This window comes from Nothobranchius furzeri, chromosome 11 (assembly GCF_043380555.1).
Source record: "Nothobranchius furzeri strain GRZ-AD chromosome 11, NfurGRZ-RIMD1, whole genome shotgun sequence".
NCBI lineage: Eukaryota > Metazoa > Chordata > Actinopteri > Cyprinodontiformes > Nothobranchiidae > Nothobranchius > Nothobranchius furzeri.
The window spans coordinates 71,607,284-71,634,009 of record NC_091751.1 but is presented as its reverse complement, the minus strand read 5'-3'; the positions used below and the strand labels follow the sequence as shown (position 1 = coordinate 71,634,009).

The window sequence follows — 26,726 nt, the reverse complement described above, 5'->3', positions numbered from 1 at the left end:
TCGGCACCAACAGAAGGCTGTTTTGGGGAGTTTTGTAGAGAAACTCTGAACTTAATGCTCAGACTGTGTAAAAAGTGGTCTCTTGCAGGACCACATTGACCTTGAAAAGGGGGGATGTGTAGCGTTAGAGAATTCATGATGGTCTGCACTTAACAGCTGCCCCTTCACACAGTAACACCGCCAAGGTCGGACGCTTGGTTCAGTATGTTTACATTCCAGGAGAAGAGACAGAAGAACAGAAGAACGCTTTTCATGGGTTAATCAAAGTACTTCATTTGTGATAAGCTAATCAAAGCATTTGTTGATCATTAATAATCAAGTGAATGATCTGTGAAATAAAGATGTCATGAGTTATGTGTTTAAATGAATAAACAGGGCTGCCCAGACACACTGATATGCATTACCATGGAAACGCATGACACATTGTTTTCAACCAATCAGAACTTTCGTCTGTGGTAGGGCAGAATCTGGTTTGTTTATGAAAGTAGTCCAATCCGGTTTACTAAGATTCCCAAACAACTGGGAGATATAAAAAGAAGGCAACGCCATTTTAAGTCAGTTCCACGTTACGTCCGACTTTCAGCAGTTACGTATTAAACTCAGCTCCAGGAAATCCTAGTTCCTAAGGATTTCCATCGTCATCATTAAGAAGTTCAGACTGGCCAGCTGGACTTCCTACTTTGAGCTGAAATCTGTCAAGCGGGAGATTTTCCGTCGTTTTTACCAACGAGACGACGGTCCTTCAAAATAAGAGTGAACTTGTTGACGCCTGCCGCTTCACCTGAGTCGACCCTTCAGACGGGTGTTGTTTACTGTGACCGCTGTTTCAACCAGCTCCAGTATCGCCGAAGGTCCGAGACCTGGCAATTCCTGATCTACACGGGAGGCTCTTACTGGGTACGTAAATACGGCAAATGGCGGCTCATGTCATCAGCTTCTGAAGCCTCGTGGTAGCCTAGTCAAAACAAACCAGATTCGCTACTCAGCCTAGAGATTCTGAACAAAACACACACACACACACCAACCCGAACCATCTACATCCATATGCATCCATCATTGAGATAGTCCTGGTAGATTGTAAGAATTTATAATTATAGAAATTAAAGATTCTTAAACGATCCCAACTTTCTCTCTTTCTTGTCTCTCAGTCAATACAGAGTGTTTAAGTAAACTCCCTGATGATAAAAACGACCACTTCTGATTAATTATGTAGATTGTATAAATATACAAGATCAGGTAATTAAATTATTTAATTGCAGTATATAAATATACAAACTTCATATCACAACAAAGACCTTCCTTGGACATACTATGATTCCAAATGACATGACCGGGAGCCCTGGCCTTTCTGATCAGCTCGTTCTCCACAGCTGGAGATCAGCGGGACATTACCTACATGCTAACCTGAGGCCAACTGAGTTTTGGTCATCATCCTAACAGTGAGTCGTGTAGTGGACTACCAGGAAACACACCAACCCTTCTCCTCCTCACCTCGTTCCTGTTCTCCTCCTCTTCCTTCTCCAGATGAATCCACCTCCCTCTGTAAAACTCTCGAACTCTGAACTCCAGCTGCTCAGTCTCCTTCTGGAGAGTCTTACAGTCGGGTACAGGAGCCGAGGGCCTCTTCTGTTCAGCCACCATCACGTCGTCCTCATCCTCAAGATCATCTTCATCTAACTCCTCCTGTTCTACCTCTTCACTAGAGGAAGTGGAGACCAGTGAATGACCAGCACCGTACAGGAACTTGAGCGTCTCCTCGGTGCACCACTCCTTCAGCGTTCTCTTCAGATACTTGAGAAGACTCAGTGGAACAGAGTCAGGTTCTCCAGTGTGGTTCTTCAGCAGATCTCTCAGCCCGACCGCTCCTCTCCTGCTCACGCCCACCTGGGTGATGCTGAGACCCGGTTGGTTTGATGAAGCTGCATTGTGGTGGCCATGTTTGGTTTCTGCTGGGGTTTCTGTTCCTGTAGGAGGAGGAGGAGGAGAGGTGTGTGAAGGTGTGTGTTCTGACAGAGAGCTGGTGGAAGCGACCATCTCTGATAAACTACACCCTTTCACCCTGCCTCTGGCCTCTTTCACACCTCGGTCCTTGGGTAAATGTTGATCCTCACAAAGAGACGAACCAGAATCTGAAGTGTCTAGTTCTTCAGCAGCTGGCTCTTTTCTTTCATCCTCTTCTTCTGGTTCTTCTTCCTCTTTTGAGTTTCCCGTTTCCCTGGAACGTTCACTTTGAAGTCCTCTCCTCAGCTTCCTCCTTAGCTCTCCTTCATCTGAGGGCTTAGGGGGGTCACCCCAGTGCACCCTGGGTCTCTGCTGCTGGGAGAGCACACTGGAGACAAACTCCTGCTCACTGCCGTCGCCGTGGTCACCTCCTGAAGGTATCTGCTGGGAGCCGGGACGGTCCTCAAGAGGAGAAGCTTGTGGGTTCTCGATGTCGTCTTCTCTGAGGCTCCTCTCCAACAGCATCACCTCCTCACCATAGCGCCCACTGGGGAGGGGGAAGGGGGGGTGTCCACACACACACCCACACCCACACCCACACACACACACGCACGCAAACCCACACACACACACACACACACACACACACACACACACACACACACACACACACACACACACCCACACACACCATTGTTTATAACTAAACATAATTCATGTTTGTTCTCATTATCATTTTATTTATCGAACATGTTTCAGAAGCTGGGGGCGGGGTCAGGGAGACCAACGACCAATGAAAGCATTTAGAACCTCTAAGCTAGGGTGTTTCTCAATGCCAGGCGCCTTGCTCACGAGGACACGGTCCTTCCTTGGTCAAAGAAAACGGTTAAATGGAACAGACTTGCATCTCGTGACCGCGGCTTCCACGGCGGTCACGTAGAGTCACGTGACACGGGAGATAACGTTATATTTTATACGTAATAGTTTCAATATAAATATATAACGAGTTTTTAAATTGTGTATATGTTTATTAAATTAAACATATAAGTGAGTTACTACCCGCTAGCCACCGAAGCTGCAACTACTAAGCAACTAACCAACCATAGATAACTTCTTTGGATCTAAAAGGAAAAACATTTTAAATGAGCTGACTTACTTTTAAACTTGAAAATTGTCCCTGAAGTAGCTGCCGGCTGCTGATCCGCCGTCCTTTAGAAAATATGGCGGTGTATTCTGGGTAATTTTTGACCAAGGCTAGGCTACAAGACACCTCCCGTGTGTCCTTGCTCAGCTAGCTAAACGGCTAACAAACGCCTCGGTAGAACATGAACATTGGAACCGACTGGAACATGTCTTGGCGGCTCCTGATGACGTATCTCCTAGGCAACCGGGGCGGGGCCAAGACATCAAGGCAAGGTCCCTTGACAGTGAGAAACACCCATCGATTCACCTTTACTCTGATTATTAATGTAAAGACAAAATCCTCCGGCGTCTTCCATCGTCCTGCTGCTGGTTCAGAGCAGCACCTAGAGCTACCTCAGCCACCGTCTTCAATGATAAACATCAGCTGTTTAGCACCACCAGCTGGTGTTTATAGTTCACGGTTGTGAGTGAGTCCTCTTCAAACACTCATCAGAGATGTAAAATGAGCTTCTGCAAACAAAAGCCCAAGTCTATAAAACTCAAACATCTACATTCAGGAACAACGAGCCTAAGATCTATGTGGATGAACTGTCTCCCTACGCTGTGATCCTCTACACAATAACTGTTGCACTGAAGGTCTGTAGTCCGATGAAGCATTAATAAATAATGCAAGTACCAAACTCAGCACACTCGGATCTGGCCCAGAGCTGGCCCCGTTTGAAAATAAGCTCTTTCTTGGTGTCAAACTGCATCTTTAAAATTCACGGACATCATGTGTGAAATCCACGGCACAAAACAGGCAGTTAGAAAACAGCGTTTTCTTGCATTCATTCTTTCATTCTGCCGGCGACCCCGGGTCCGGACGTAGATGGACGTGACTTGGGCTCCCTCAAAAAGTGAGAAGATATTTAGCGGCAGACACGGAACAAATTGAAGAATCCGTAGTGGAGGAAGTGTGAAAATATGAACGTTTATTCGTGGACAGAAATGACGAGATACGCGAGTTTAGAGGTGCCGATCGCATAAAGAAGCGTATGGGGGACTAATTTGTTAAAAGTCTCAGAAAAACATTAAAACAATGTAAACACAGTAGTAGATACGCCATCTTGGACCGGATACGTGACTGAAATGGTGGAAGCAAAGCTCAGCGCAGCGCTTTGCCCTCTGTTGTGCTGGCGGGGAGTTGTTTTGCACCAATCCCCAGCGGACGGGGCGGCACGAATGCAAAACGTCTGTCAGTGCCTCTCCCTTGTGGAGCTGAAGGAGCAGAAATGAGTCATGAGTCGTGGAGGATGGCTGCTTATACTGAGCCAGGATCCTCTGGAGTCCTGTTAAAAGGGAGTTTTCCTCTCCACTGTCGCTGCATGCTTGTTTAGTATGAGGATTGCTGTAAAGACTCTGACACTAGTCAGTGACTCGATGCGACCTGCTGGGTTCCTCAGACAGGAAACTTGTTACTGATTGGCTTAACGACCTGACCTGGATTGGGATGTTTATTGTGTGAAGAGCCTTGGCTCTATTAAAATAAACTGAATAGAATTAATGGCTGTCGTTATGCTAACATCTCCCCTCGGAGGGATTATACTCTATTCTGAGTTATTTATGGAGTTTCTATAGATTTCTTGTTACACGTTGTTAATCAGAAGTCAAGAAAGACGTGCTCTGTCCTCATGCAGGCGTATATGTGGGTGTGTCTCAACACTTGGTCGACATTCCATGCTGTAGTTCTTTTAAAACACAGAACAGTTTTGTTACCTGCGCTACGTTTCGTTTGCGGCAGCCGCAAATACGACACAGCAAGAACTCACCTAAGACTTGGTCGACATCATGACAGCAGCAACTAAGTCCTCAGTCTGTGGGATGGGAACCGATTCTTTAAAAGAACCAGCTTAGAACCTGCACAGCATCGGCTCTGGCACCAGCTGGGTGGAAACCCCCACGTAGAACAACGTGGACAAACCCCTAACCCTAACAGGGCAGCTGTAGCTACATCGTAGCTCATCACCACCAGGGTGTGAATAGGTGAATGACTGATTGTGTTGTAAAGGGCCTTGGGGGGTTCCAGGACTCTAGAAGGCGCTATAGAGCTGCTCGCAGGATAAAAACGTGATGAGTCTTTAAATCTACATGCTGGAGCACTTCAGGAGGAGTCTGCAGGACACAGCCAGAACACCAGATTCCTCGTGGGTTGGTCTGACCAGTAAAGTGTGGTGAATAGGACGCTCACCAATAGATGTTAGTTAAAGGTGCATTATGGAAGTGTGACAGCCAAAACATGTATAGAAATAATAAATGTCTTCTTCATACGTTCTCCTGCAATGCCCTGGTCCTGTAGAATGAGCCCTGGCATTTTTACTGTGATTGCCTGTTTTTCTGTAAAATCACAGAAAAAGAGAGATGCTCGGGTCGAGCAGGCTGCTTCATGCGCGTTCACGCTCAGGCATCGCCCGTAGCATTTGCTATCCGTAGCTTTAGCAGCAGAGAGAGAGGCAGTGCCACTTTGTCGCTGTTCCTAACGCCTAGTGACAAAGCTAGCTACATTTCTGAGGACCCTTAGCTACTTTCTGTAGAACTTTCTTCTAGATATTTCCTGCTAATTAGCAACAAAACAGCCATTTTCACTCCGAACCGTTCTTTGGTTTGACGTTGTTTCAGCTGTCATCAAGGACATAAATGTTACAGATACAAGGGACGTCACTGGTGCTCTAGCTCACCTAGTGAGATGTTGAACTCTCGTGCAGAAGACCCGGGTTTGATTCCGGATGTGAACATAGATTATTTTTTACTACATTAATGGTATATTTTTTTTACAGTAAGATGCCCAAATTTTTATTTGAGACTCGCCGAACGGCATTGAATTCACAGATAAAAAAGATGTGGGTTCAACTTTCATTTGGGAACAATTTTTCAAGCAAGGGAAGGGAATGATCTGAGCATGCAGGAGGACTGACCCATCATAAACCTTTGTCGGCTGTGCTGAAGAGAAAGCTACAAAACCACATTATTTAATTAATTAGCTGCACGTTCTCCTGTCCTCTGGGCCACACACACACACACACACACACACACACACACACACACACACACACACACACACACACACACACACACACACACACACACACACACACACACACACACAGGACTGTCTCAGCTGTTATTTTCGTTAAGGAGTGTGCACGTACAGCATGCACGCCTCTACTATTGAAGCTGCTGTTACGCTTTTGGCCTGAGGGGGCGATCGCGAGCATAAAAATTCAAAACTCCGTAAAGTCCCTTTAAAGATTCTGAAGAGACAAACATAAAAGTGTCGTCGTTTGCTTTTGTTCAGAGTAACAAAGAAAACCAAAGGACATACCGGTCTCCTGGCTTTAGCAGCGTGACTTCTGGAGGACTGTCAGGAACAGAAGACACACGGTTAGTATCTGCTGGTGTGTACTGAAGCTGTACAGGAAGACCAGCAGCACACCTCTCATGATGCCGGAGCCAAAGAGGAGTCGTCGATATCTGAAGCTCAAACTCTTTAGACGCCTTGTAGCAGAAGTTGCTACAAAAACACTACAAATACAAAAATACGTCAACATGCAGACGGAACATTAGAGCTGCACGTGAAAGCACCCACCTTCCGTTCTGTGATGTCATAAACTCGGTTTGTCTGAGTGGATATTTTGTACCGCTGTGTGGGGATCTGAAAAACAAGGTGTGTGTGTGTGTGTGTGAGACAGTTTAAGGAAGCAAACATGGAGACTTAGGAGTTTTTATGCTTCAGTGACCTTGCCCAGTTTTGTTGAACAAAGAGGATAACCACACAGCTTAGCCAGGAACCTCTCCTCCACAGCATCTCTGTAGTTAGCTGCGGTGATGAGCCTGGCCTGTAAAAACACAACAAACCGTTTCCGTAACGTCATCTTAGCCTCAGTGGCGTCGTTTTACTTTCAGGGGTCAGTGATGTTGTGAGGAGAGCCAAGACCGAATACAAGCAGCAGAAATCATCTGCTTTCACAGCCAATCAGACATGTCCTGTCGGATGGAGAACCCAGGATGGGCTCAAGTCTGGACCGGGAACTGACCCGTCTGGGAGCCCAGTTACAGGCCCCAGTCCCGGGTGAGGGGCAGCGAGAGGGGAAGATGGAAAACATCATTGTTTATGTGCATAAACAACAAAAACATGTACACAGTCAACCAGGACGTCCTCTGACACGTTGCTCTCAAGGAGGCGCTCCACCACCTTCACGGCTCTTCTCTCCAGCTCCAGCCTCTCCCGCACCACCTCCCTCCTGACCGAGACACAGACTCATGTTAGACACCAGAAGGCTTCGTGCACACGTCCACCAAGAAGAACACGTTCTAGACCTTCGAGCCTCTTCTTCAGCCGTCAGAGCTGGATGGGGTTTCCCACCTGTCACACACACACACACACACACACACACACACACACACGGTCAGGAGTAGTAAAACAAACACAAAAATGTTGTCGCCAGTAGAACGAATGATTACCGATCATCTACACGATGAACGAGGGCAGATCTACAGGCGTGCTGCTCTTGTTCTCGTGAGGTCAGACAGAAGATAAAGTCTTTGTGGAAGCAAAGACATCTTGGTTTGGATTAAAGGAAACCGGTTAATTGATACAACCTCATCAGGAGAGGTGGCTGAGACCACAGCAGTGAACACAGAATGAACGTTTTAATCATTTATTTCACAAACTGGACCAAGCCGTTTCCTGAGAGGTCCTCTAAGGTGCTGAAACCTGGAGAAGTGAGCGGCTTCCCAAGCTTTGCTCTGACACTTCTGCTGCGAGCTGGTGATGAACTACAGAAGGACCTGGTGATGAACTACAGAAGGACCAGGTGATGAACTACAGAAGGACCGGGTGATGAACTACAGAAGGACCTGGTGATGAACTACAGAAGGACCTGGTGATGAACTACAGAAGGACCTGGTGATGAACTACAGAAGGACCTGGTGATGAACTACAGAAGGACCAGGTGATGAACTACAGAAAGACCAGGTGATGAACTACAGAAGGACCAGGTGATGAACTACAGAAGGACCTGGTGATGAACTACAGAAAGACCAGGTGATGAACTACAGAAGGACCAGGTGATGAACTACAGAAGGACCTGGTGATGAACTACAGAAGGACCTGGTGATGAACTACAGAAGGACCTGGTGATGAACTACAGAAGGACCTGGTGATGAACTACAGAAGGACCTGGACCTGGTGATGAACTACAGAAGGACCTGGTGATGAACTACAGAAGGACCAGGTGATGAACTACAGAAGGACCTGGTGATGAACTACAGAAGGACCAGGTGATGAACTACAGAAGGACCAGGTGATGAACTACAGAAGGACCTGGACCTGGTGATGAACTACAGAAGGACCAGGTGATGAACTACAGAAGGACCTGGTGATGAACTACAGAAGGACCTGGACCTGGTGATGAACTACAGAAGGACCAGGTGATGAACTACAGAAGGACCTGGTGATGAACTACAGAAGGACCAGGTGATGAACTACAGAAGGACCAGGTGATGAACTACAGAAGGACCTGGACCTGGTGATGAACTACAGAAGGACCAGGTGATGAACTACAGAAGGACCAGGTGATGAACTACAGAAGGACCTGGTGATGAACTACAGAAGGACCTGGTGATGAACTACAGAAGGACCTGGACCTGGTGATGAACTACAGAAGGACCAGGTGATGAACTACAGAAGGACCTGGTGATGAACTACAGAAGGACCAGGTGATGAACTACAGAAGGACCTGGTGATGAACTACAGAAGGACCAGGTGATGAACTACAGAAGGACCAGGTGATGAACTACAGAAGGACCTGGACCTGGTGATGAACTACAGAAGGACCAGGTGATGAACTACAGAAGGACCAGGTGATGAACTACAGAAGGACCTGGTGATGAACTACAGAAGGACCTGGTGATGAACTACAGAAGGACCTGGACCTGGTGATGAACTACAGAAGGACCTGGACCTGGTGATGAACTACAGAAGGACCGGGTGATGAACTACAGAAGGACCTGGTGATGAACTACAGAAGGACCGGGTGATGAACTACAGAAGGACCGGGTGATGAACTACAGAAGGACCTGGACCTGGTGATGAACTACAGAAGGACCTGGACCTGGTGATGAACTACAGAAGGACCTGGACCTGGTGATGAACTACAGAAGGACCAGGTGATGAACTACAGAAGGACCTGGACCTGGTGATGAACTACAGAAGGACCGGGTGATGAACTACAGAAGGACCTGGTGATGAACTACAGAAGGACCGGGTGATGAACTACAGAAGGACCGGGTGATGAACTACAGAAGGACCGGGTGATGAACTACAGAAGGACCAGGTGATGAACTACAGAAGGACCTGGACCTGGTGATGAACTACAGAAGGACCAGGTGATGAACTACAGAAGGACCTGGTGATGAACTACAGAAGGACCAGGTGATGAACTACAGAAGGACCTGGTGATGAACTACAGAAGGACCAGGTGATGAACTACAGAAGGACCAGGTGATGAACTACAGAAGGACCTGGACCTGGTGATGAACTACAGAAGGACCAGGTGATGAACTACAGAAGGACCAGGTGATGAACTACAGAAGGACCTGGTGATGAACTACAGAAGGACCTGGTGATGAACTACAGAAGGACCTGGACCTGGTGATGAACTACAGAAGGACCTGGACCTGGTGATGAACTACAGAAGGACCGGGTGATGAACTACAGAAGGACCTGGTGATGAACTACAGAAGGACCGGGTGATGAACTACAGAAGGACCGGGTGATGAACTACAGAAGGACCTGGACCTGGTGATGAACTACAGAAGGACCTGGACCTGGTGATGAACTACAGAAGGACCTGGACCTGGTGATGAACTACAGAAGGACCAGGTGATGAACTACAGAAGGACCTGGACCTGGTGATGAACTACAGAAGGACCAGGTGATGAACTACAGAAGGACCTGGTGATGAACTACAGAAGGACCAGGTGATGAACTACAGAATGACCTGATGATGAACTACAGAAGGACCTGGTGATGAACTACAGAAGGACCGGGTGATGAACTACAGAAGGACCTGGTGATGAACTACAGAAGGACCTGGACCTGGTGATGAACTACAGAAGGACCTGGTGATGAACTACAGAAGGACCGGGTGATGAACTACAGAAGGACCTGGTGATGAACTACAGAAGGACCAGGTGATGAACTACAAAAGGACCTGGTGATGAACTACAGAAGGACCTGGTGATGAACTACAGAAGGACCTGGACCTGGTGATGAACTACAGAAGGACCTGGTGATGAACTACAGAAGGACCTGGTGATGAACTACAGAAGGACCGGGTGATGAACTACAGAAGGACCTGGTGATGAACTACAGAAGGACCAGGTGATGAACTACAGAAGGACCAGGTGATGAACTACAGAAGGACCTGGTGATGAACTACAGAAGGACCTGGTGATGAACTACAGAAGGACCTGGACCTGGTGATGAACTACAGAAGGACCTGGACCTGGTGATGAACTACAGAAGAACTGGGTGAGGAACTACAGAAGGACCTGGTGATGAACTACAGAAGGACCGGGTGATGAACTACAGAAGGACCGGGTGATGAACTACAGAAGGACCTGGTGATGAACTACAGAAGGACCTGGTGATGAACTACAGAAGGACCTGGACCTGGTGATGAACTACAGAAGGACCTGGTGATGAACTACAGAAGGACCTGGTGATGAACTACAGAAGGACCTGGTGATGAACTACAGAAGGACCTGGTGATGAACTACAGAAGGACCTGGACCTGGTGATGAACTACAGAAGGACCTGGTGATGAACTACAGAAGGACCTGGTGATGAACTACAGAAGGACCGGGTGATGAACTACAGAAGGACCTGGTGATGAACTACAGAAGGACCAGGTGATGAACTACAGAAGGACCAGGTGATGAACTACAGAAGGACCTGGTGATGAACTACAGAAGGACCTGGTGATGAACTACTGAAGGACCTGGACCTGGTGATGAACTACAGAAGGACCTGGACCTGGTGATGAACTACAGAAGGACCTGGACGTGGTGATGAACTACAGAAGGACCTGGACCTGGTGATGAACTACAGAAGGACCTGGTGATGAACTACAGAAGGACCGGGTGATGAACTACAGAAGGACCGGGTGATGAACTACAGAAGGACCGGGTGATGAACTACAGAAGGACCTGGTGATGAACTATAGAAGGACCTGGTGATGAACTACAGAAGGAGCAGCTCTGATCCGCGACAGGTTTGTTTCGGTTCTTTTCTACAGAGAACGAGTCTGTTCCACCTTCCCGCTGAAAGCGGAACGGGAACAAGCTCCACTGCTGGGTCGAACCGGACCGGAAAATCAACACGGAACGGACGTAACGAGGGTGAAAACGTTGTCCTGTTTCCGGTAAACTCTGGATTGGGATTAAAAACCAACCTTTCCTGGAGGTTTTAGTGGAGCCTCCTCTCCTCCTCCTGCTCTCCACCAGCTCCATGTTTCTTCTGTGTTCACCTTTGACCTGTGACGTTTCTACGGTAGCTGAGGGGGTCAAACCGGAAGGCGCGCTGCATCGGAGATGTAAATGTGGTTTGTTTGGGTCATGAAGGAAAGGTTTGTGTGATGTTTTTATCTGCTGTGATTCCAGAAGCTTCCCGCTCTGTTCGCGTCTCCGACTGAAGCTCCGGCTCGCGGTGGCCTCGCGCGGACCTAGCTTGTTTCAAACGGAAGTGCCTCTCTGTTTCCGGCTGATCCGAGGACAGCAGCGATGGCTCTGGAGCAGCTCAGTGATGTGGTCCAGAGATGTGTGAGTCTCATGTTGTCCTGTCATCCCTCCTGCTGCACACCGGCGTCTCAAAGCCCCAGAGGCTGTTTCTGTCCCTCCACCCATCTGACTCGTGACTTAGTGGCGCGAGCTACGCAGGGCAGTGGAGTCTGGTGTGTCCACCTACCTGTCCACTGATGTTCAGATTGTCCCTCACCACCACCACGTGGCTTTAACAGCTCTAGGGAAGAAGCTGTTCCTCAGCCTGGTGGTTGTGGCCTTGATATTCCTGTACCGCTTCCTCGATGGTGGCGGCATCAACAGTTTGTGACCTGGATGGAAGGGATCAGCAGCGATACGGTTAGCCTTCCTTTGTAGTCGGATGGTATATACTCCAGAGTCCAGATCTGGTAGTGGGCCCCCCACGATCCACTGAGCAGTTTTCACCACCCTGGCCAGGTCTTTTTTGTTCTGGACGATGCAGCTGCCATACCACACCGTCATGCTGGGTGATAGGATGCTCTCAGTCATGGCTATGTGCAGCTTTAGTATCGCTGTGCTAAATGGCCCAGGGAGCCCCAGTGCAGCGTTCAGTGACACAAACCAAAATCTGAGATACAAGTTACCAAACAACAGCAACCAAGCGACGACACCCGAATCGGGCGAGATGAGGGAGATCTGTAGCGTTGCTGGTTCTACTCCAGTCTCCAGCGTGCTACCATCACTCAGGAACAAGACACAGGTGGTTTGAGCTCCTCCACCTCAGACAAAGACGGCCCTCCCTTTTTCTCTGCGTCACTCAGCGCCGAAGCGCTCAGGTGCATGCTGGAGGTCATGGACCAGAGCACCAGAAGGTTACCTTTGCTGAGGTTTTCAGATCCTGTGAGTTCTATGTTCTGGCCCACGTGTGTTTTGCTTTGTTCCGTCGGGTTAGGGTTGGCGCCTTGGCCCTCAGATCAAACCCTTCTTTAAGGAAGAACATTCCGAATCAAAAGGTCACCGGGCGGGCAGCATGACTTTACTTAGCAGTAGATGTAGCATGTTGCTAACATGTTTGTTGTTCATAGAAAGCAGTGAAGTCTGACATGGTGGGCAGAATGTGATCAGATACAGCCTTCTAACCGGGACTGCAGCAGCCCAGCAGGTTGTCCAGTAATCAGAAGGTTGCAGGTTCGATCCCGGCTCCGACCAGAGAATGCTGCTGTTGTGGCCTTGGGCAAGACACTTAGCCCGCCCTACCTGCTGCTGGTGGTCGGAGGGACCAGCGACGCCAGCGTTCATCTGGCCTCGTCTCTGTCAGAGCGCCCCAGAGCAGCTGTGGCTACATCGTAGCTCATCCCCACCAGCGTGTGAACGACTGATTGTGTTGTAAAGAGCCTTGGGGGGCTGTAGAACCCAAGAAGATGCCATACAAACACAAACCGTTTACCATTCTAACCGTTTTCTCTCACCTGCCGCCGCCTCTGGGCCAGGTCGTCGGCGTAAGTGAGAATGAGTTCTCCGTCGACTCATCTGGTTAAATAAATCCGACACTTGTCTTTCCTCTCCGAACCCCAGCAGCCCCTTATTCCCTCTTATCTGTGTGTGTTACACACAGCAGGCACTCCCGGGTGACGGCTACAGCTCGGAGGAGCACGACGTCTTCACCACGGCTGGACGGACCTGCATCGAGGAGGGCCATAGTCCACAGGTCCTCAGCATCGTGCTGGATGAGAAGAATCAGGTAGATTTCTGTGAGATGGTGCCAGTCCTTGGTTGGGTGTGCTGATGATGACCCGGCTTCATCACCCTCTGTGCAGAACCTGATCAGGAGTTTGGGCTGGAACCTGCTGCCTCCACTGATTCAGGTGCTGCTGAAGAAAGAAGACAAGAACCTTCCTCAGTGTCTGGCCATGTTCAACCACCTGATGGAGGTCTGTGGATCTGCTCGGCTGTGATGTTGCTGCGGGAAAAGGATGGGATGGCAAATTAGAGATGGCGGGGAGGACGAAGATGAGGAAAGCTGTGGTGAAGGTCGAGGATCAACGTGTAGAAAGTTAAAAAGGTCATTCATTCAACCAATCTGGAGGTGTGTAGAAGGGGGCGGGGCCAAACCAACAGCCCTTACGTGGGTAAGCAGCGGTGGGTGGGTTCAGCGTGATGATGTCATGATCCATGTTTGTGCTTCTCTGAGCCTTCTTCCCTGCTGATGGAGACGGTCTTCAGATGAACCAAACTCTGCTCAACACGGTGTTGAGAAGCAGCGTGTTGGTCAGAGCGGGGTGTTGTAGCTTCTCCGATGTCGCTCTGCTGCCACCCCCGTGGGCGTCATGACCTCTGACGTGTGTCCTCTTAGACCTGCCGGCCCAAAGAGCTTCTGATTGGTCTGCTGGAGCAGCTGGAACACGATGATCCTGACGACATAGCCAACCGTCTCCATCTCCTGCTCGGCCCGTTACAGAAAGGTTCTGATTGGTTTTGCCGACTCTGATAAAAGTTCTGTGACGCTCCTCTTCATCCAGCCGTTTGACCTCCTCTGTCCCATCAGTGCTGCTGTCCCTGGGCAGCCGAAAGGCCTCGTCCTTGGGTATGACCCTGTCCTCTGTCCTGGACCAGCTGGCCAAGCTGCCCGTCCCTGGCACCAAGGAGCAGGAGGAGGATGACATCTTCTCTCTGTGCCGCTGCTGCGCCGAGCTGATGGACTTTGTGAGGCCGTTTGTTCTGGAGGCCAGGCAGAGCGGCAGAGCTCGGGGCGACTCCTGCAAGTCGCTGGGGGGCCTGGGCGGGGACAGCGAGGACGAGCTGCAGACAGAACTTCTGAAGTTGTGAGTGCCAACCTGAGACGTGGACCTGGGTGGGGTTGCGTTGTAAACCAGCTGTAACACGTGTGTTTTCCTGTTCTGCAGCTGTATGAAGGCGCTGAGTCAGCCGCTGCTGGAGGTGCAGCTCCAGGACCCCGACACGCTGCCTCTGTCTCCCCTCAGGGCCTTCGCCACAGAGATCCTGGTGCTGGACGCCCACTAAACACAGTAGACCTGCATCACGCCTGGTGTTAATGGTGTGTGTGTGTGTGTGTGTGTGTGTGTGTGTGTGTTACAGGATATCGTCAGTGCGATCGGAGAGTCCCTCCCAGCTCTCGTGTTCCTCCCTCTGCTGAAGAGGAAGCAGGTTCCAGGCTTCCTGGAGGAGGAGGTGCGATACCCTAAGACCTCTCTAGCCAGCCTGGCTCACCTGGTGTTCGTGCATCACCTGGCGGCAGACACCTTCCCCAGTGTTTTCAGGTAAAGAGGAGGGAGTAAGCTTCCAGCACGGCGGATCAGTGACTTTTCTAACGGATGCGTGTGGTTGATGGTCTGCAGCCCGGTGTTTTGTCTGCGTGGAAACCTGGAGCACGTTTCTCTCCTCCTGTCCAGGTGAGACCTGACTCTGGATTGCTCGGTCCACACCTGAATCATCTAGCTGGGGGGGGGGGGGGGGGGCATTTATGGATGTTGTTGTTAAACGTTAAAATGGTCCTAGAAACCCCCCAAAGTGCTTTACAGCACAAACAGTCATGCACACACTGGTGATGATGAGCTACATGGTAGCCACAGCTGCCCGATGGGCACACGGATCATTTCCAGTGGTACATTTTAATGCCGCAATCAGCTGACGATGTCACACACACACACACACACACACACACACACACACACACACACACACACACACACGTTAACTTATCTGTTTACATTTTTATAGAACCGAAGACCTCGGGCTTCAAAAGGGACTGGTGAGTTACCGTGTATTCCTGCTTGTGTGTGTGTGTGTGTGTGTGTGTGTGTGTGTGTGTGTGTGTGTGTGTGTGTGTGTGTGTGTGTGTGTGTGTGTGTGTGTGTGTGTGATGGACCACTAATCACTGATCTAGAGCTGGAGAACCCATAGAGTCGGTTCTGGGTCAGGACGCTGCTGGAGAACAGAAGCGTGTGTGAAACCACACTCTCCTGACAGACTGCGGCGCGTTGGCGTGATCTCCAGATCCAGATGTGATGTTGGCGTGATCTCCAGATCCAGATGTGATGTTGGCGTGATCTCCAGATCCAGATGTGATGTTGGCGTGATCTCCAGATCCAGATGTGACGAGACTAACACACGCCAATAATTGCCTGGTCTGCAGCTCAGTGGTAACGAGGTCCTAGTGCGGGTCACGAGGGCGTGACCTTCAGACTCGTCTGGATCCCAGATGGACAAACAGGAGTTTTGATGATGTCACATCTGAGAGCTCATCTGTGGCTGTTGTGCATGACATCACAGGTCTGCTTTCACCTGTGTTCTCCTGAAGGAGCTGTATGAGAAGAGCCTGGTGTGTGTGGAGAACAACAGTCTAGCAGCTGATCTGCTGGAGATTAAAACCTTTCTCACGGTCCCTCAGGTAAGCTCTTACCTTCACGGTCCAGAGGTCATCCTCAGCTCTGCTTAAGCTCCGTATCTGTTGCTAGGATCTAATAAAGGTCATGACCCTGTGTCCTACAGACGTTCTGGTGAGTTCTGGGACAACTTTTCTGTTTAGCTTGTATGATTCTGCTTTTATTGTTGAGACAACATGATGAATGTCTGTCTGTCCCCAGAGGACTAAAGGACTGAAGGTGTTCCAGCTGAGCATCGATAAGTTTGACGCCGAGGCCAAGTACAGGTTCTTCCAGTGGGTCCCAGCAGGTCCTGTCAGCATCCTGGAACCATTTCTCTGTTTCATGTCCTAACAGCACCTTGTCCCAGGTACCTGCTCAGGACCAGTCATCACTCAGGAGTTGAAGGTTACGTCATTAAAAACATCAAGAATCAGATCGACTCAGCCCTGCAGGTCAAAGAACCGATTCGTTTCCACGGCCTTCTCCTCCTGCTGCTGCTGCTTTTCACTCGTTTGTTTACCTTCAGCCAGGTAAGGAGAACGCCTGGTTTCAGGGGACCCACCTGATGCCTTTGCTACGGAAAGTCTTCAGTCTTCCAGACGGGCCAGAGACGGACCTGCTGCAGTACATGGACAGGTGGGTGTTATAACAAGGAATCGGAACCCAACAGTAGATCAGATGGCTTCGTAGCTTTTGTCCAAAAGTGGACATCGCTGCTCTAAAGTTCCAGACCCGGAATTGCTTGGTTTTCCATGGGAACGCTCATGGAGTCAGGTCCAAGGGCAGGGTTAGGCAGTGGCTACATGAAATGGGCCAAAGATACTTGGATCCAACTTGTTTTTCAATAGGAAGAGGGTCATGTGACTCATCAAAAGTATTGGGAATTTCACAATAAAAGCAATGGCGTGCTCGGTTTCATGAGTTATTCACAAGTTTCTGATTACTTATGAAATGTGTTCAGTGTGCTGCCCATCGTGTAGGATGGTCAGCGCAACCCTCGTCTCCCACTCTTCACACTGACAGCAACACGGCAGGAGACAGACCAGCGCAGGCTTCCAGTCTCCGTGGTTTCAGATGCTGCACGTCTCGTATCTTCACACCATAGATAGTTGCCTTCAGACGACCATAAAGATAAAAGTCTTAGGGGTCAGACCACGTTTATCAAAAATCCATTGGTTTAATTTAAGTTTCAGTTAGAAATAAAAAAATAAACAAGCAGCAGAAATAAAAAGATTTAAACAAAAAAACTTGATTGAAACGGATCTCACGTCTGAAAGAGCTACAGCTGTTTCCACTACCAGAACTTCCTGACACGCACACGTCTCCACCTGACCGGGCCGGCCCAGCGGCCGTTCTCAGTGCCTGATCAGGGGTGGGTACTCGGAAGGTTCTGGTGGAGGTACTGAGCAGAACTTTTGGTTATCTGGATCCCCAGATGTTCCCTGGCCAACACCGAGATATAATCCACCACCGTGTGCTGGGTCAAGAAATTCTATCCGTGAGTGTTGTGAACAGAACCGGTGCCCGAGGGCAGCTCCGGGCTTCCTGGACCATCTCCACACTGCTCTGATCGTCCTTGTTCTTCACGCTGGTTCTGCTGCAGTAACGTGAACTCTGCTGTTTTCTAGAGTCATGGAGTCTCTGAACCTGCTGCGCTACCTGGTCATCCGAGATAAGGTCACAGAAAACCAGGTGGGCATCAGGAAACGCCCCACACACCTGTCCTCCTCCTCTCTAAACCACTTTGTCCTCCCTCAGACGGGCATCTGGACTGAGCTGTATAAGATAGAAGACACCTTCATGAAACCTCTACGCGTGGGGCTGAACATGTCCAGAGCCCACTATGAGAGGGAGCTTCAGGATACCCGGGAGGGCAAGAAGAAGGCCAAAGGTCAGGCCAGACTCCAGAGCGGGGCTTTTAGCCCAGACATCTTGTGACACCGTTTGTTTTTCACAGACCGCTCGGTTCTGTCGGTCTCTGTCGGAGAGGAGAAGCTTCCCCGCATGACGCCGGACTCTCAGATTCAGGTCGGTGTTTTCCTCCTCAGACACGAGCAGTCACGGTGATGTTAGTGAAAACGGCTTCTTTCAGGCGCTGCACTCTGCCCTCCACACCTTCGACATGATTGAGAGTGTGTTGGTGCGCGTCGAGGAGCTCACCGAGGTGAAGGACGGCGTGTAGACCACCAGAGGACCTGCAGCTTGTGGCGCTGCGTACTTTTCAGGTTTATGATGAGAAATGTTGCCTCCTGTGATATAAAATAAACATCTGACTCAAATCACAACTTTATTACCACCAAACAAACATTCTGATGTGGTCTTTTACACAACGTGGACATTTCATCCGGTTCTCACTGTTAAAACTCAGTCCCCCTTCAAAATAAAAGTCCTTTCACACCTTTAGAACCTCGTCCATCAGCTGTTGAGTAACTTCCTGCTTTCAGACATCAAGGAGCTACTTCACGTAGACCTCTGCGCTGGTCTGTCCGGGCCACTGAGCCTTTCGTTAGCTGACTGGTTCTGGTGTGGCCCGCTCAGTAAAACACACCCAGAACTGACTTCTTCATCAGGACATTAAAGAACTTCCTCCAATCCTTCACAATAAGAGTCTAAAACGGTCTCACATACCTAAAAGCATCAGAAGCTTTTAGTTTATTCTGGTCAAACTTCTGCTGCAGCCTGAACGTCCAGGAAGTCCGAAGTCCTTCCCAGAGGAGGTCTGAACCAAAAGGTCACCACTCGCCCAGGCATGACGGCTTCATTTGTGATTCCTCTCAATCCCAAATCTCTAGACGGCACCAGGACTTTCGCCGGGGAACGACCGTTATAGTAAACTAAATGATCGGCTTCACACGTCTGATGTGTTTGAGGCGTATTGTGAAGGACTGAAGGAAGTTCATGGTGAACGAGGTTACGGAGCAGCTCCTGGAGCTCGTTCTGGTCTCACAGGTCCTTGAAAAGCGGGTGCTGCAGCGCAGCAGCGGCTGTGATTCTGGTTGAAGGGTTCAGGTCCAGCAGCTGATCCAGGAGGTCGTAGGCCTCATCAGGAACGTTGTCCCAGCCCCGCTGGTCTCCTTCCTCGTCGCTGGGCCGTGTTGTGGGACCAGCTGTTTTACTGCAGGTTGATTGTTCTCCTGATCCATCTTTGCGTGTCCGGTCAGCGGCTTGAGAGGCAGGAGTCCCATCTCCAGTCTGACGCCAACTCTGACCCACGTTGACCTCTGCAGCTGGGGTGACATCATCATCATCACCCTCTAGCGTTGACCTCCTGCCTCTAAGCATCTCACACAGGGCTCTGAGGTCCTGACGAGGAAGCTCCCGACTGCACACCACCGCCTTCCCTGAAACAACAAGTTCCAACATGGATCTGGATCCTGAACCCCAACAACACCATGCTAGGTTTGTATTCAGAGACTACAGTGGGGCAAAGCCTCCAGCTACGCGTTCTCCCTCTGATGAAGATGAACTTTCATCATGGCTATACCTCAACTATGAGAGACAACATGAGAAAAAGCATCCAGGAAATAACATCGTCTGATTTTAAAGAAATTATTTGCAAATTATGTTGGAAAAAAGTATTTGGTGAGGAACAAAAGTCCATTTCAGTACGCCGTTGTACACCCTTTGTTGGCGATGACATGGGTTAAACGTTCTCTGAGTCTCCACACACTGTTGCTGGTATTTTGGCCCATTCCTCCATGCAGATCTCCTCTAGAGCAGTGATGTTTGGGTCTGTCGCTGGGCCCAACTCCCAGTAAAGATTTCCTGTGGAGCTGAGATCTGGAGACTGGCTAGGCCACTCCAGGACCCTGAAATGCTTACGCCACCGCTTCGTTACTCGAGCGGTGTGTTCGGAACAACGGGAAATCGCTTATTTTAATCTATGAAGCCAACACAGAAGTGACAAAGTTGCAGTTCCACACTCATCCACAAGGGGCTGGATCTAAAGCAGGGCAAACTTAGCCTAGCGAACTAGACCAAACTGGTCTAGGAACGCTCCACTGGAACCTCTGCAGCCCCAACAGCATTCTGGCTGGCCAATCACAGCTCTCTAGAGGGGTTTCAAACACAAAGAGCTGTGATTGGTCCATAATGGTGGGCCAATCATAGTGCTCTATCTGCTTAGTGAACAAATGACAGAGCTTTATCTGCTTTGTGGGCCAATCAGGGCACTCTATATGCCTGGTGGGTGGGATGATGCAACAGAGGGAAACAAGATGGCGACAGCTCGTTTGAAACGGCTTTTACATCCATGTTGGACTATTAGAACTCTGGCTTCATCAGAATCAGGAGCAGATAGATGTATTTAAGAGCTTTTTTAGAAAAAATGATGTGTTTTCCCCTTCTTCAACTGCGGACCGCCTCATTTACCGATAGCTGTTGCGGTGAGTATGTCACAATCATTGTCCAGTGGCATGCAGAGATCATTTGAAAGACAACAGTAGAACCCGCCCCACAACCGAGAGCCGTCAGTGGAGCGTGGCCAGACTACATAATACATTTATTTAGTCTGGCCTGCCAGGCTAAGGGAAACCCTCACCGACTCCCATGTTAAAGTGGCAGCGTGCAATCTCCTGGCGATAGGAGGCAATTCATACATTTCAGGGTAGCTTTACGCCCAATCGCCGTGACTGTTGCTAGGTACGGTAAATGTTACCTGCGGAGCAGAAAGAACGCAACCTCGGCGTAACTCAGACTTTGGTTAGTTCCACTGGGCCCTGTAGTTTCTCGATCTGCTCGGGGTCCTGCGCCTGCCGGTAGCGGCGTCAAACTACGGCAATACCGGTCAGTCAAAATATATTTCCTCTCCTTTGATTCTGTTCTTTCACATAGGCTTTGGAAAGAGCTTAGCTGTTTTGTTATTGAATCCATGTTTTTCATATCTAAGTGTTTTTGAACGTGTAACGTAACTTCCGTAAGTCGTACATCCTGCAATCACCTAATGTGACGCCATCGACAAGTACTCGACCCCGAGCCGGCCAGAAGGAAATATGGCGTCCCTTAAAGACGCTAGACCCACACGGTATGTACTTTAAACTTCATTTTTATGCTTATATGTTATGAAGCCACCAGACATCTTTTTATTCATCTTCAACAACATTTCGATGGAGATTAAAGGTAAAACAACACGTTGTCACTTTAAAAATGCCAAGTTCAAAGAGAAATAAACACGTTTACGGGACGGATTAAAAACCATTTCAGGATTAATAGATCTAGTTTAGCCAGCTTGTTCACGAGTGAGGGAAAGCTGGAGCGTGAGATCGACGGGTGGATTGGTGCTGCGTCTGCAGTGATGCGGGCGTTCCACCGGTCTGTCGTGGTGAAGAGAGAGCTGAACCAGAAGGCAAAGCTCTGGATTTACCGGTGGATCTGCGTTCCTACCCTTGGGACTCCCCGGAGGAGCTGGTCCAAGTGGCTGGGGAGAGGAAAGTGGGCCTCCCTGCTCAGGCTACTGCCCCCATGACCTGATCCCGGATAAGCGGCCGAAAATAGACGAGTGGAGATCGAGTTTAGTCACGACAACTCTGAATTATTTTGTAACTCTTCTATTTAGGTGTAATTAACGCTTTAATGATGAATAATTAGATTTGATTGACATGCAGCTGAGCGTCAGAGCTAGCATTAGCAGCTAGCTCTGGGGAAGGCCTTGGCTTCTTTGAGAGAAATAGGTGGTGCTACGTGCGGCACATACGGCTCGGGTTTGGGATCATCGTCACGCCGGAAGACCCAACCATGTTTCATCTTCAGTGCCGTTGCTGATGGAAGGCTTTCACTCAAAACCTGACGATACATAGCCCCATTCATTCTTCCCCTTACACAGACCAGTCATCCTGGTGCCTCTGCAGAAAAAACAGCTCTAAAGCATGATGCTTCCACCCCCATGCTTTACAGTAGGTATGGTGTTCTTTAGATGAAACTCAGCATTCTTTCTCCTCCAAACGCAACGAGTAAACAAGTTTTACCAAAATGTTCCGTTTTGGTTTCACCTGACGACGATATTCTCCCAGTCCTCTTCTGGGTCGTCCAAATGCTCTCTAGCAAACGTCACACAGGTGCGCGTGCACATCTTCCACTTTCTGACAGTCGCTCCCACGATGGATTTGTTCACATCAAGCTGCTTAGCTGCTGCAGATCCAGTCCTCCCAGCCAGGTGCAGCTCTACAGCCTGGTTTCTGGTGTCGGCTCTTTGTTCTTGGACAGTGCGACTGTTGGGTTGTGGACAGGTGTCTTTTATAGTGATGATGAGTTCCAACATGGGCTCGTTAATGCAGGTCTGTGAGAGCCACATATGCTGCTTGTTTATAGGAGACCAAATACTTAATTTCCACCATAATTAGCAAAAGAATTCTTTAAACATCAGAAAATGTGATTTTCTAGATTTGTTTTCCTCACTTTGTCGCTCGTAGTTTTAGGTATACCTCTGACGAAAATGACGAGTCTTTTTAAGAAGCAAAACACGTTCATACCGAACGTTTTAGCAGCGCGGATGGTCTCTCTGGAGCCTCTTATAGTCATGATCTGTGTCAGAGCGAGAAGGTCGTCACTGGCCTTAAAGAATGGGTACCGCCCACTGAGGAGGGAGAGCAGGATCACACCGGCAGACCACATGTCGATGGCTGCAGGGGAGAGGGAACAGTTGGGACACGTACTGGTGTTACTGGACTTTCTAACATCCCAGTAGCCTCAGCAGCAGAGCTACAGGAGAAGGCTGGAGCTGCTGACCTGTGCCTTGGTTGGGACACTTGGTGAGGACCTCTGGAGCTCTGAACCCTGGAGTTCCTGCTCTGGGAGCTACCTGCTGCTTCCTTCAGTCACAAACAGGAACACGGACACAAAAGCACGAATGAGTGATGGGAATGTTCTTTCTTTATGATGACGGGATGAAAGTGTGAAATGGTTTATGTCACCTGGCCATGCAGATGTTGCAGACGCGGTCGGTCAGGTAGCAGTTACAGGTGAGGCCCTGCTGTAAGCTCCTGGGGGCTTTCTGACTGCTGCTCTGGGCTTTGACAGGAAGTACGGCCCGGTGCGGCGCACCCTCAGTCCTCTGAGGCTTGACCAGCTTGAGATAAGGGATAAATGTGTGTTGTTTGTTAGTGCAGAAGCAAATTTATCAACTAGAAACATGAAGTTGCCATCTTAGAAAAACAGGAGAAACTATTTGTGTGATATGCTCGTCAGCCACTAGATGGCGCCCTCGGATAAGAAACACTGGAAAGAGACAGCTGGGTGGGATCCTCCTGAGGGCTTCCTCACCTCTTCATCATGAGCAGTTTGCTTCGTGGTGGACGGGACAAGCATGCGGCTGTTCAGATTCCTTTCTCCGAACACGGGTCGTGGAGCTTTACAGAGTCCTGCCAAATCCTGCATTTAACAAGAAAAGCCAGAAAACAGCCACCCAGTCACAGTGAGCCTTCTGCTCCACACTAGAGACGAGTGAGAAGGCAGACAAACATCAGCAAGACACCTTTGTGTGTTTTGTTCGTGAGCAGGAGGAGGCAGAACGAGCTTTTTTAACCAGAGACTTCCCCGGGGCTGAGGTGGAGGAGGTGGAGGGGGAGGAGGAGGGAGGAGGAACAGGAGGTGTCACGGCCAGAGGGAGTGAAGTTTTAGGAGGGAGTTTAGGTGGAGCTTTGCTCCGCCGAGCAGCTTCCTGTCCACCTTTCTGTCTCACCGCCTTCAGCAGCTGGATCTGGGTGTCGGCGGTCCCCTGAGCCAGGCCGAAGTCCACCAGGGCGTACCTGCACAGGTACAGGAGAAAACCACCGTTACAGAGCATCCACCGCTGTATTCTCCAGATGCTCTATAGGATCCGTAGAGTGACTCAGACTCAGGTAATGCTGAAACACGCCGGGACAAAGATCATTTAACTGGATGAACACGACTTTTACTCTAATCATCAGGATGAAACCAGGAAGTCCTCCAGAGGAAGACACACGTTTTACTCTTCCTGTTGTAGAGGAAATTGTTGGGTTTGATGTCCCGATGGATGATCCCAAACTGGTGGATGTGTTTCAGGGCCTTCAGCAGGTGGTAGATGTACAGATGGACCTCCTCAAACCTCATGGACCCAATGACATCCTGGGAAAGGTTTGGGATGAAATCAGAGGAACAGCAACAGAAACTCAGATTCTAGTTGCAGGGAACAAATAAAGGTTAGGAAGAAGGTGGAAGGTGACTGCTTACATACCACAATGGCTTGGTGCTCCATGTAAGGCATTACGATCACCACATGGTCCTCTCTCCTGAAGCAGTAGGTCACACCCATAACGTTCTCTCTGCCTCTGCAGGAACAACAAATGATCACTTTCTAGAATAGAGTGGTTTATCGATCCCACGGTAGGGAATTCACTTGCTGCTGCAGCACTTAGAGAAGAGGAAGAAAAGTAACAAGATTACAGGTAAACACACGTTATGGTAACCTTCAACCACTAAAAACAGTGAGTGCAACGGAAACTTGGGTTTCCAGAACTACACCGCTTCAGGGACACACAGATACTAATGTTCATCGGATATTGCACGAGTACTGAACACAAACTCCCCGCGAATAAATGGAGGATTCAATTCAGTTCAAGTTTGTTTATAAAGCGCCAAATCACGACAAGAGTCGTCTCAAGGACCTGCACACGGTAAACATACAGGTCAGGTCATTAAGCCAATCAGTAACAAGTTTCCTATATAAGGAACCCAGCAGGTCACATCAAGTCACTGACTAGTGTCAGTGACTATACAGCAATCCTCATACTAGGCAAGCATGTAGCGACAGTGGAGAGGAAAACTCCCTTTTAACAGGAAGAAACCTCCAGAGAATCCTGGCTCAATATAAGCAGCCATCCTCCACGACTCACTGGGGACGGAGAAGACAGAGCACACACACACACACACACACACACACACACACACACACACACACACACACACACACACACACACACACACACACACACACACACACACACACACACACACACACACACGCACGTTCTGAGATGATTACATTCACTATCACATGACTAAACAAATACACATCACCCCTCTCACCCTCTGAAGCAGATAAACAAATGGAGACGAGATGAAAAAAATTATCAGTTGTTAATATCGGCCCGGTTTTATGTATCGGACCGACGCCGATATGTTCAAAAATTACTAACAAAGGCCGATACCGATACTGATGCCGGTATATTGTCCATCCCTAATTAAATGATAAATGACCCGCACTTGTATAGCGCCTCTCAGAGTCAGGACTCCAAAGTGCTTTACACTACAGTGTATCATCCATCCATTCACACACTGGTGGTGATGAGCTACGATGTAGCCACAGCTGCCCTGGGGCTACTATTATACCTTACATTATGTCTCACTCCTGCGGGTCAAGACTAGTTATAGAAGCTTTTCTCCGAGTGATGCAGCTGCGGGTGGAGGACTCACCCCGCCACGGTCAGACACTGGAGTTCAGCAGCGATGCGGAGAGGGTGGCTGGTTGGGATCAGGTGCTTCAGAGCAAACTTCTCTCTCCTCCCATCTCTCAGCTGAGCTTCACCCAGATACACGGAGCTGAAGGTCCCTGGCGTGAGAACGTTTCACCTTTACTGTCACCACCTGACCAGCTACAGGAAAGGTAAACCTCCAAAACGAACCTTCTCCAATTTTATCGATGATGCGGAAAACTTTGGCCACTTGTGGAACAGCTTTATACAGGAGCTCAATGTCCAGCTCCACGTCTCCTGGTTAGGGTTAGCAGATGCATCAGTTTAAAGGATCAGCTGGACATCTTCTAAATCCAAAGTACAGATAAAGTAGCTTCTGTTTAAATTAGTACGCTAGAAAACGTCTAACCTAAAAGTAGATTAGATTCAGACGTCAACGTTTAGCTTTAAATGTACCATTTGGATTAATAAACGTTCATGTGTGGCATTGTAGTAAAAATGTGACACTAAACGTTTCACAGCAGAGTCTGATTCGTGTGGTTCTGGTCGTGTTGGGCCTTTTAAATGAGCACGCGCTGGATGTTCAGAGAAAGGCTAAGCAGGCTTCTAGCCCCGCCAAACGTTTAAAACGTCACCATGGAGACGGTTAACGAGTAAAGGCCGTGGGGGTTGGATAAAACAGGACTAACGTGATATTTTCCTCTTCCTGGGAGCTCCGTCAGACTTGAGCAGACATCCATCTGAGTTTCCCTCGACAGGAGAAACCTCCATCTGAAACCAGAGACGTTTGGGTTGAAATCTGCATGGATCACAATTAAAATGGTCTGCTTAAACTGAAACGTGACCGTAGGACGAAGACGGCTAACAAACTAGCGACAGCAAAACATAAAGTTACCTCTTTAAGTCCGCTGGCTTCACCAACGAGTCACCAGAGAGTCGCGAAGTTTTTCTTTATCGGTTTAATTTACACTGCGCGACTATTGTTAGGCTGAATTAGCTGAAAATACAATTTTCAAACTTTAATTTAACA

General features: G+C 49.0%; 3 protein-coding genes across 10 annotated transcripts in view; 1 reads left to right on the top strand and 2 right to left on the bottom strand.

Annotated features, from left to right (window-relative positions):
- Positions 1-11,709, bottom strand: part of rpap2 (RNA polymerase II associated protein 2) — a 23,347-nt gene extending 11,638 nt beyond the window's left edge. For 3 of the 5 annotated variants that reach the window (XR_008559775.2, XR_011515530.1, XM_015976045.3), the window contains exons 1-8: positions 11,577-11,709; positions 7,438-7,483; positions 7,259-7,361; positions 6,858-6,956; positions 6,707-6,772; positions 6,554-6,642; positions 6,443-6,478; positions 1,492-2,488 (exon numbers count right to left, since the gene is read on the bottom strand). Coding sequence is in view for 3 of the 5 variants with exons in the window: in XM_015976045.3 (XP_015831531.3) it covers positions 1,492-2,488; positions 6,443-6,478; positions 6,554-6,642; positions 6,707-6,772; positions 6,858-6,956; positions 7,259-7,361; positions 7,438-7,483; positions 11,577-11,634 (1,494 nt within the window). In the remaining 2 variants the exon portion in view is untranslated. Of the gene's footprint in view, positions 1-1,491; positions 2,489-6,442; positions 6,479-6,553; positions 6,643-6,706; positions 6,773-6,857; positions 6,957-7,258; positions 7,362-7,437; positions 7,484-7,581; positions 7,661-11,576 lie in introns of all 5 variants that reach the window. The other 2 variants (XM_015976049.3, XM_015976046.3) reach the window with 2 other exon arrangements.
- On the top strand, positions 11,544-18,573 carry glmna (glomulin, FKBP associated protein a). Of its 2 annotated transcripts, XM_015976050.3 has the most exons (19): positions 11,544-11,674; positions 11,785-11,943; positions 13,499-13,624; positions 13,701-13,814; positions 14,237-14,345; positions 14,429-14,705; positions 14,787-14,886; positions 14,980-15,161; positions 15,240-15,293; positions 15,622-15,652; positions 16,202-16,291; positions 16,359-16,400; positions 16,488-16,561; positions 16,636-16,720; positions 16,795-16,904; positions 17,897-17,960; positions 18,027-18,159; positions 18,226-18,296; positions 18,361-18,573. In XM_015976050.3, the coding sequence occupies exons 2-19, from the start codon at positions 11,905-11,907 to the stop codon at positions 18,448-18,450; spliced, it is 1,791 nt and encodes a 596-aa protein (XP_015831536.3). In that variant the 5' UTR covers positions 11,544-11,674; positions 11,785-11,904; the 3' UTR covers positions 18,451-18,573. The 2 variants fall into 2 exon arrangements, with proteins under 2 accessions (XP_015831536.3, XP_015831537.3); XM_015976051.3 differs by lacking the exon at positions 11,544-11,674 and having other exon boundaries at positions 11,804-11,943; positions 13,502-13,624.
- cdc7 (cell division cycle 7 homolog (S. cerevisiae)) lies at positions 18,543-26,726 on the bottom strand. Of its 3 annotated transcripts, none has more exons than XM_015976052.3 (12): positions 26,592-26,726; positions 26,386-26,467; positions 25,907-25,993; positions 25,698-25,833; positions 24,460-24,553; positions 24,208-24,350; positions 23,737-24,010; positions 23,526-23,633; positions 23,177-23,331; positions 22,992-23,074; positions 22,736-22,885; positions 18,543-19,609 (listed from the first exon to the last, which is right to left on the bottom strand). In XM_015976052.3, the coding sequence occupies exons 2-12, from the start codon at positions 26,465-26,467 to the stop codon at positions 19,212-19,214; spliced, it is 1,710 nt and encodes a 569-aa protein (XP_015831538.3). In that variant the 5' UTR covers positions 26,592-26,726; the 3' UTR covers positions 18,543-19,211. The 3 variants fall into 3 exon arrangements, with proteins under 3 accessions (XP_015831538.3, XP_054589984.1, XP_015831539.3); XM_054734009.2 differs by having other exon boundaries at positions 23,944-24,010; XM_015976053.3 differs by having other exon boundaries at positions 26,386-26,495; positions 26,592-26,679.

Coding starts and splice junctions, on each gene's coding strand:
- glmna (XM_015976050.3), top strand. CDS start 11,905: ATGGCTCTGGAGCAGCTCAGTGATGTGGTCCAGAGATGT. Junction 14,887..14,979: donor CCTTCGCCACAGAGATCCTG/GTGCTGGACGCC, acceptor TGTGTGTTACAG/GATATCGTCAGTGCGATCGG. Junction 15,294..15,621: donor GTTTCTCTCCTCCTGTCCAG/GTGAGACCTGAC, acceptor ACATTTTTATAG/AACCGAAGACCTCGGGCTTC.
- cdc7 (XM_015976052.3), bottom strand. CDS start 26,467: ATGGAGGTTTCTCCTGTCGAGGGAAACTCAGATGGATGTCTGCTCAAG. Junction 24,554..25,697: donor CAGTGTCTGACCGTGGCGGG/GTGAGTCCTCCA, acceptor TTGTTCCTGCAG/AGGCAGAGAGAACGTTATGG. Junction 22,886..22,991: donor GTGTCCCAACCAAGGCACAG/GTCAGCAGCTCC, acceptor TCTCCCCTGCAG/CCATCGACATGTGGTCTGCC.